A 9,993-nucleotide genomic window follows, 5' to 3' on the forward strand; every position below is an offset into this window, starting at 1 on the left:
CGTGTGTGTGCATGCATGTGCCCGCGTGGGTTTTGACTGTTCACATGTGGTCGGTTATGTGGACCAGGTGGTGTCTTTGTCATTCTACATGTCAAACCAGCTTACCAACACTCAACTAGAACAAGGAGAGCAAGTCATTGATCAGTTGACATATCAGGAACTACTAAGAACTATTTTCAAGAGGACACCACACATTAGATGCGAGCATATTGATGCACTCCAACGCTCTGAAACTAGCTGTGCTTTTCTAACTTGTGTTTGGAGGTTTTATTTTGCTGGTGGGTAACGGTGCAAAGATCATTCCCAGATGTGAGCCAAAGGCAAAACAGACTTGAGTAAAATTTGTATTTATGTCTCACCAATGCAAACCAAATCTTTACATTCACATAAAACAATCCACTTTCTGCACACCTTTGCTAATAAACATCAGATTCATTACATGAAATCTGTAGTAGTCCCCTGAGCAATGAGATAGCTTAATATGAAAGATATGGTTGTGAGCTCGACCTGTCCAGGGTGTCCCCTGCCTTCGCCCGAGTCAGCTGAGATAGGCTCCAGCACCCCCGCGACCCAAGTGAGGATAAAGCGGTGTATAGAGAATGGATGGATGGATGGTTGTGAGCTCAACCAATGTAGTAGAGTAGTAGTGTCAGCAGTCCAGTACAGGTGTTGAGGGCTCTGAAATCTCCATATTTCATTGAGTTGCAGCAATGGGAAAAAAAGGAGATAGAATTCTTTGTCTTGGTACAAAGTCCCAAAAAGATCACAAATGTTAAAATGAAAAATATAGTCTCAAGTATCTGTTGGCCTGATACAGTGTATGTTCTTTGGTACCACAGATCTCCATCCTTATTTAAAAATGATTAAAAACAAGTACAGAAGCCACGCCAGTCATTAAAATGAGCAGGCATTTCTTTTAACACAATCACACATGCCATACATTGTCCTGTAGAAGCCACTCACAAAAAGTTGTATCAGTCCGCAGCTGAAAATAGTCCCCAACAGCTACATCATTTATTCCTGTTTGAGTATTTTGCTTAATCTGGCATCTACCTGCTTTAAGAGATAATTTCTTAAAAATGAAACAGTACCTGTGATGTGTTTTTGTTTGGGTTGTTGACAGAAAGAAAAACTTAACTTCAGCTTTAATAAATAAGCCAAACAGAATGGAAGTGTTGCATGCAAATGCACACCTATGCACCAGATATTTAACAGGCATACACCATAAAGCAAAATCACTCTGCACGTATATTTTGTTGCTGTACCTTTGCTATTAACTTAATTTACGTAAATTTTACATGGCTGCCATGGTTACAGGAAGATGACGGATCATGAAATTAAACATCTGATGAAAACTTAAGTGGCTGAACTTGAGTGTAGTCCAACAGTGAGGTATAATGAGTTCTGCTGGCTGGATGAAGTGAGGACGTCAGAAAAAACATGATGTGTGTTTACTGTCAGAGTGTAATCTCATGGGTAGCACTGTGTTCGCTTGATGGTTTGTTTAGGGTTCATGGCTCGGTCAAGCCTCCTGTGCTGTCACAAATTGACTGGTAGAGTTCGGAGCTGAGTGAGTAGGCTGAAACGACCTGTTTGAACTCCTGTAGGGGGCAGTAGACTCCACTACACCCTGGTATAAGCTGATCCTACAGAAAGAAAGCAATTTGGTGTTGAAAAAATGCACACGCCTCTTTACTAAACACAGTGCTGTTTCACTTTGTCACCCATTACCTGGCCTGTGTATGACACTTTAACGAAGGTCTCATTGGTCTGCTTCTTCTGATGCAGCTCCACAGTGATATCGGCGGCATACGGTGGCCATCTCATGTCAAAAATCCCCAGAGCCATCAGACAGGGCATCAGAGTGGTGTCGTGTACAGAATACAAGAACAGCTTCCTGTGAGAAACAGCATTCCAACAGTGAACAATTCAATAGCCGACAACAGCAAAGCCTGCGTAAGAAATGGGCGTGCCCATGCTGAGGCGTCCGACCTGTTTGGCTCGGATGAGGTGCCCTGTAGTTTTGCCTCAATGTTGTCTACTAGTGTATGCAGGAGGGGTCCTACAGACAGCTGCAAGTGCTCCCTGCCACACACACAGCACAAGAAACAGAGATTAGAAAAGCATCTTCACAGACACTGAACCGAAAACCCGCTTCTCTGGTGACTTTATGTCATCTAACCTTTTGCTGGGTTCTAAAACGTGGCACATCATGTCCACGGCTCTCTGTTCCACTTTATTCCTCCAGGTGTCCAGTGCCGGTGGGCAGGGCAGGCCATGGATCTGTTAGTATGAAGACACGTGTGACAGAATTAGAAATGATTCACAGCACAAACCTCAAAAGGAAACATGATAGAAGTTTCTGCTCTGTTGTCCAGAACTAGCATCGCTGCACTATGAGACATTTGGGAGGGTCAGTATTATAACTACCAGTCACTTCAGGTTTTTTTCTGTTTGAGTACAATATGGCTGTTTGGTACTCGTATGAATGAGGTGTGAACTAATGGGATTGTGAGGTAGGGGTTTCAGTGATGAGGTAAATCATTAAGACAGCTCCACTTAAGAAACCCCTTCTTTCTTCCTCAGATCTTGTAGTGGTTCCCAGTGAGCACATTCATACTGTAAAAATTTATTTGAACATCTACAATTAAAAGAAATGTCTCCGAAGTCTGATATTACTCCTATGATCAAATGCGATCTTCAGTCTCACTTCCACCGACAGAATCAAAAGTCTTTAGATTTGACATCTATTTGAAAACGTCTTCTAATTACGCCACATGAATAAATACTGCCAATCTCTGAACTCGTGCCGGATCTCTTAAGTCTTAACTTGTTAAAATCTCGAGACACTTGATGAATTCTGCTACAGAGCTTCATCTTACATAAGTAGCAGCCTGCTAGGTTGCAGCTCCGGGCCAGGACAAGTCTTTATAATAATCATATGTATTCTGATAGCTTGTGGTGAGACCTAACAAAAAGTCACATGAATCACGACGCGGTGGTGTCACCTCTCTGGCAACCATGTCATCCCTAATGAGGATGAAGTCGACGTGCTGGTGAGCAGCGATCCCCAACGCGCTCTGGATGCTCTGCAGGTCTGCTGCAATGTCTGGCAGAGTGGCCGACTCTGCCCAGCGGTGGCTGCAGAGAACACACAGTGTCAGCCGCAAAACACAGACACACCATGACAACCTGTCAAAGGCATCTCAACCATGCTTATAATTTTGCACAACACATTATTCAAGATTCCAGTTTTGGGTGCATGGGATGGTTTAAGCTGGATGTGACTCCCTGCCTGCTATGAAAATACGCTCCACATACCCGGCAAGGGTTTTGAGCAGCTTGCATCCGTGAAAATTAGGATACAGGATTTCCGATTCTGCCTCCGACGTTACTATAGGCACGATTTCTTCAAACACAAAGAAAATTGCAAAAATAAATAAGAGAATAGGAAAAATAGCATGCTGTACATGTACACCTCTGCTCTACCTTTTTGTTTTTGCTGGAAGAGCCCCGCTATCAGGCACTTGGCAGATTCGATGGTCCTCACAATGTTAGTGGAGCGCACGCTAAAAATGGAAAAAATAGGTCATGGAAGGCAGCCAGCTTTAAAATAACAAACATTTAGCCTGATATCCTCAGAAACCCAATCTATCAAGCCCGTAAAGCAGGGAAAAGTTTTGCGTTCTTGCTACCTGTAACGATGCGAGGCACTTACTAGACCTCAGCTGGGCTAAATGTGGCATTGAGGAAGTTACTCTCCTCGATGTATCTCCTCCTTAGCCTCTTGCCCAGTTCGTACAGCTGCTGCATGCCCACTGTGGTCAGCTGACCGGGGTACGTTCCACCCTGCCAAGTGCAAGAAACGGGGTTGAGTTATGTTCACAGATGTGGCTGACAGAGACACACACACACCTGTGATCACATGCAGGAACCCAGGCTGGATGCGGCACAAGCATGGCCTCAGTCCATATTGTGGGATTTAGCATTCTAAGCTAAATCCTGTGCAGTTAAACCTCTTTAGCAAAGCAGCTAACTCAGCACAGGAAAGTAACATTTTCATGGACGCAGTGGCTGGCAAACGAGACACAATGTCTCACTGGGAAGCTCAACGTACAGTTCAGGAGCATTACAAAAGGGGAGGTGAATGAATCCAGTTTGGTGATATCTGCAACGACTCCTTTCAGCCACTAGAGGGAGAAGTGCTAACAAAATTGATGAATCTGTATGAGGGTGAGGTACTTTGGGAATCCACAGGGTGCCTCACATCTACAGAGTCTATAAAAAGCACAAAATCATACACCTCCACTGCACACAGGCGACTCTATGACGCGTAAAACAACAGGCCTTCATCACAGCAGACATTAAGTTGTCATAGCAAGGGAAGCAAAACAACAATACTGATGCCTGTATTTCATTACTGTCTCAGTAAGAGTTGAAGTAGCTATAGCAACTATGCAAGACTGCCCACCGCCAGAACAGGCATACCTGGGGAATAGCATCATTTTGTTGCTAATTATGCAATGATTTCTCTAAATGTGTGCTGTATGAAGGACCCCTGTCTTCATCTGTACCATGTTTGAATCAATTTGAAGATATCTGGCTTCATTTTAACATTTAAAATTCTTCTGCAACACAATAAAACATGACAATGACCTTTGTTGTTTACATGTGTATATTTAGCAGGCTTATTACTCTTTTCCTGTCTGACTGCATCCAGCACCAAAAGGCACACCTACTCACGGGCAGCAAGCTTTTCCGATAGTTGTCTTCTACAGGAGCTGGAGGTTGGGGGCCACCATGGAGATCTGTCACTACGTAGTTGATGTGGGTGTGTGGTGGCGGATCCAAGAGCGCTGGCACCCACTGGGCCTTCGGTGAGACAAACAAGCAAGACGTCATTATTCACAGACACTGCGTGACACTTTTGAAGACATCAACTGCAGTTTTTTTTACCTCCATCACATCAGGTATCGACCTCAGAGGCGTTCGAGCGCCGTGTCGGAACAAGACTTGGACCAGTTTCAGCTCGTAGGGAGAGCTGGGGTTTGTGTCAGAGGAAGGGCAACTAGAGGCAACCTGATCCGGTTCAGTCTTCTGTTGTGACCACAGCATCGAGCCGAAAGCTGCAGACACCGAACCGATCATGCAGGCTCTGCCCCATAGATTCCTCATGGCTGCGCTGTGCACAAAACAAACGACAAATGTGTTCAGGTTAACACTAAGAAGATATAAATGGCTCTTCTTGGACTGGAATAAATAATTAACTCCACTATTTGTTCAATACAATGTTAGAAAATACTGAGAGAGACTGTGATATAAGTTAAGTTTCTGTCAATTAACTAATTCTGTCTTCTAGGGCTGCAACTGATGACACAGTTATTGATTATCTGCGGATTGCCTACTCAATAAATTTATTAACAGAGGAAAAAGCCTCACAGCTCTACCTGGTGAGTACAAACTTTCCCTCAAAAAATTAATTTTCAGTGATATAATGCAGAAGAATAGCAACGTTTCCAGTTTTATTAAGCGCTCTCAGTCTGCCTATCACAAGTCTTCCTCTATTTTTCCAATCAGTCAGTTCGTTCATTTTTATTTTTTGTTGAACTAAATGTGAAAGGTCACAATTTGTGTCTCCAAAACTCAAAATTAACACAAAAATATTTAAACTGTTGTCACAATAAAAACAGCAGAATGTTCACGTCGAAAAACTGGACACTTCTTGACACTCTGCTACACTAACACCAATGATTAATCACTTAATTAGTGAGCAATTATCTGCAGATTTCTTTACCAATTACGTCATAAACAGAGAAAAAAGAATCACAAAGCTTCAACAAAAAAAAAATGTTATTAAAGCAACGAAAGTTACAAATTAAGAAACTAAAATTATTAAATTTGAAGAAAATAAAAAGCGAACCGAATATTCGTTAAAAGCTGCAGTGTTTATTATGTACCAACCTGCTTAACTGATCAAACTAAACTTCCTGTCAGGTCAGCAGGTGTTGCGGATGCTTACGATGACGCTACTTGAACGGTCTGGGTGAAGCAGGTAAGTCTGATTGATCTTCAAGTAAATCCTCAAAACTCTGGTTATGATATTAGTCCCAAAAATAAATAAGTTAGACACCTGATGGGCTAACCAGCAGGATGCAGAACTTTGTGGTGCAACGAGCTCTCCGAGGGCGTAACGTTTCTCTTAATTCAATATTTAATAAAGCTCATATAACCTCGTCCTGACATTGTGCAGCCCAATACTGTAAGATAAAGACTGTTTAGACTGCGGATAACCGAAGTTAGCCAACATACGTTACCTCAAGTGGCTGCTAACAGAAGCACGTAAAGAACACCGCAGCCTCCGTTAACACTTTCAAAACTAGCTCGTTGCGACACAACGTGATGACATGAAGTCTGACCTTAGCCTCAGCGGGCAAACCGAGCTGACAGAAAGAAGAAACCTTCAACCACAACTGCCAACACTTACTTTTAAAACGAGCCACAAAATGAAGACGTCGAAAAAACAGCGTTTAGTTGCCGATAAATTCACTTATCATTCGGCAACTCTTGCCACCGGTTCAAGCCGAAGGGCATGCCGGGAAACATAGGCAGCCAAGTGCCAATTTGCTATAGCAGTATTCGTACGCTAGGTGAAGATTGAACTACATTACCCAGCATTCACATTAGCTTTGCGGCTGTTTTTCTTCTTCTCTTAAGTATTCGCAGTGGAGGAGATTAATAAAAGTATATTGCTATCCTCTACAGGACAGAACTGTATCTGCATATCTGTGGCCTAATATATATACACACACATATATATATAGCTCAGAACTCAAGTACAATTGTTTGACTAAGCAGTTAATCATGTATTATATTGTATTATATTATATTATATTATATTATATTATATTATACGGGTGAATCATTCCTCCATACCTGTACAATATACAATATACCAATCGATATGTACATCACTTTTTGCACTAAGAACATTATTCTTTGTTTTTTGCACAGTATCATCACAGTTATCATTTTTGCACTACTGTGTTTGTATATTCCTTTCTAGCTTGGAAATATCTGGATATATTGTGTTGTATTTCCTTTTTACTACCGCTATTTTTTCCCCCTTCTTCTTTCTATATTTTTATTATTATTATTTTATTTCCTTATTCCTAGAGTGACAGCAACAGCTGAAATCAAATTCCTTGTATGTTCTGTAAATACTTGGCCATTTACGCTGATTCTGATTATGTAGGAATATCAACAAAATAAGAAAAGAAATAATAAATGATTCTCTGTGCAACACAAACATAACTCCATTAATATTTATTACGCTTTATACTTACATTTAGATTTTTCTTAGAACAATGCACATTTTTATGCTTCTACTTCTCTACTTGTTTATATTTTAGTCCATATTTTTCTACTTATGCTTATGCAATACATTTTTTTCTACTGCTTAAATTTCTGAGGCTTGAGAGGGAGCTGTAACATAAGCAATTTCACCTTTGGGATCAATAAAGTATATCTGATTCTGATTAAATGTGAGTCTTTACTATAGTTTCTCAGTCATTTAGGTCCAAGTAATCCTATGACTTTCCATAGAAGGCAATTGGACTTCTCTTTTTGCATTTTAAAAATAAAAAAGGGGGAAGTTGTGTTGTTTACTCTTGGTCATATATGTGAGGTGCTGGACTTCTGCCTTACGACCACATTTTTAAACACAATGAGGGTTTTTAGAGACAGACGCACGGGTGTGCCTTCGGTTTTCCAATGCCCTCCATTGTCTCCAATCCACACACGATTAGATTAGATACGATTAGTTTCGACTTTATGATCGCTGCACAGAGTACAAGCTATAAAACAATGACGTGCAGTTTGGCATCGAACCAGAAGTGCAAAAGAAGCAGTAAAAGTGCATGGGGATGTAAAATGTCGAAGTGGATAGCTCTAAGGGAAGCATGAATGTGCTAAGCTACATAAAATATGAGCAGTATTACCAGTAGAAACAGTCATAACGGAGCATATAGTATGCAAGATATGCAGCATGGATATATACAGTATGACAGAGTTTTAGGTGGAGAAAGCAGAAATAAAAGGTCTGAGCTCTTTTAATGGAGCCACACCCAGTCCCTGGTTCAGACATGTGGAGGAAACTTGTGTAGACATCAAAACCCAAACGGTAGAAGCCTTGACAGAACGTATCAACTCAGTGGATGGCAACATGAAGTTTACAATGGAAGGTATCAGGGAAAATACACTGCTTTTTTGGGACTATATTGTGGACAGAAGCTGGAAGTAGGAAATCTAAACACACAGATCCATAACTACTATTTGATTACCACCACCCACTGGAACATAAGACGGGAATGAACAGAAAGTCATGCCATTTGTAGCTGATGTGTCTAAAGAACTTCCCATGAGGGATTTTTTTTATCAAACACAACGTCAAGGTGCACTTCAGACCCAGTAAAACTGACTCGCACTAGGAATTAATGACTCAAACACAAGCGGAGCAGTGCTGTAGTCCACTGCAGTGAGAAGCGCACAAACCTACAGTCAGGTCCACTAATATTTGGACATTTACACAATTTTTAGTGTTTGGGCTCTGTACACCACCACAATGGATTTAAATGAAATAATCATGATGTGCTTTAAGTGCAGAGTTTTAGCTTGCTGAAGATAAAACTGAAGGAAAAATGCCCCAAGAACAACCAGGAAGTGAAGACAGCAGCAGCAGAGGCCTAGCAGAGCATCACCAGCATCCAGTGATGTCTGTGGGTTCCAGACTTCAGGCTGTCATTCCCTGCAAAAGATTTGCAACCAAATATTAAAAGTGGCAATTTGATTTGTGATTATGTTAGTTTGTCCAATTACTCTTAGTCTCTTAAAAAGGTGGAAGGCACGTACAAAATGTGTTGTAATCCCTACACCGTTCACCTGATTTAGATGTAAATACCCTCAAATTAAAGCTGAAAGTCTGCATTTTGAACACATCTTGATTGCTTCATTTCAAATCCATTGTGGTGGTGTACAGAGCTGAAATGCTGAAAACTGTGTCAATGTCCAAATATTTCTGGACCTGACTGTATATCTAGGGGAAACTAAACAACCACAACACAAACACTCAGTTTGAAGATTTACTACTTTTATCTTATTAATAGTATTAGGAAGGTCTGGTTTTTGTTGCTGTGTTACTTGGAATATGTTTAAATAAAACTTTAAGTTACAGAAGCAACACATTTTCAGGATGTAATTGTTGCTTTCGTTGATTGTTTTGTTTTATTGTTCACTTTCTCATTGCTCCCATTTTATAATTTCTTTCATTGTCAGTTCCTGCACTTTTTTTAAGCATTGGTAAATTCAGTTTTTATCTGATTTAGCTGTGTATTCTTATTTTATTGCTATGTAATTTTAAATGTACTTTAGTTTTATGTACCTCGCTACAACTGAAAATGTCGGTTGTCTCTCAGTGTGCTCTCCAAGGTTTTAAATAAAACAGATGAAACCTCATTATAAATGAAATATCTTTGAGTTTTGGACTGCTTATCAGATTTTTTTTTAAAAAAGCATCCTGAAGACACAGCTTTGCTCTGTGAAAAATTAAAACTGGGATTTTTTTTTTCTGTTTCTGACAGACATTATGTAGAAGAAGAAAACAAAACTAAAAAAAAAATGAAAAAAAGATTAACCAAAACATAGCTGTTCACTGTAATAAATAATCATGCAGTCTAGTTAGATTTTGGACAGTAACAGATGTAGAAGTACCAAATTCTATTCACATTTATGAATGAATTTACTGTATTTTACTTAACTTCTATTACTACTTTTACTATAAACTAGTTACAAAATGTTAACTAAATTCTAGAAACAGCATTGACAATAATAAAAAATAATAACAATAATAAAAGTTTTAATATTACCAACAATAATTATAACTCATTTTTTAATTACAAAATCACTGCATTTTGTTGTAATTGCTCAGTTAAGTAGAAA

The 9,993-nt window shown here is 40.0% G+C and overlaps 1 protein-coding gene across 3 annotated transcripts; it reads right to left on the reverse strand.

Moving 5' to 3' along the window:
* Nucleotides 1-331: 331 nt before the first annotated feature.
* acp6 (acid phosphatase 6, lysophosphatidic) lies at nucleotides 332-6,620 on the reverse strand. Of its 3 annotated transcripts, none has more exons than XM_022201937.2 (11): nucleotides 6,485-6,620; nucleotides 4,957-5,182; nucleotides 4,744-4,872; nucleotides 3,719-3,849; nucleotides 3,490-3,569; nucleotides 3,322-3,409; nucleotides 3,009-3,141; nucleotides 2,183-2,283; nucleotides 1,993-2,085; nucleotides 1,732-1,897; nucleotides 332-1,646 (listed from the first exon to the last, which is right to left on the reverse strand). In XM_022201937.2, exons 2-11 carry the CDS (start codon nucleotides 5,173-5,175, stop codon nucleotides 1,512-1,514), a joined length of 1,275 nt encoding a protein of 424 aa, XP_022057629.2. In that variant the 5' UTR covers nucleotides 5,176-5,182; nucleotides 6,485-6,620; the 3' UTR covers nucleotides 332-1,511. The 3 variants fall into 3 exon arrangements, with proteins under 3 accessions (XP_022057629.2, XP_022057630.2, XP_051815174.1); XM_022201938.2 differs by lacking the exon at nucleotides 6,485-6,620 and adding an exon at nucleotides 6,315-6,466; XM_051959214.1 differs by lacking the exon at nucleotides 6,485-6,620 and adding an exon at nucleotides 5,962-5,980.
* Nucleotides 6,621-9,993: the final 3,373 nt, after the last annotated feature.

This window comes from Acanthochromis polyacanthus, chromosome 14 (genome assembly GCF_021347895.1).
Source record: "Acanthochromis polyacanthus isolate Apoly-LR-REF ecotype Palm Island chromosome 14, KAUST_Apoly_ChrSc, whole genome shotgun sequence".
Classification (NCBI taxonomy): domain Eukaryota; kingdom Metazoa; phylum Chordata; class Actinopteri; family Pomacentridae; genus Acanthochromis; species Acanthochromis polyacanthus.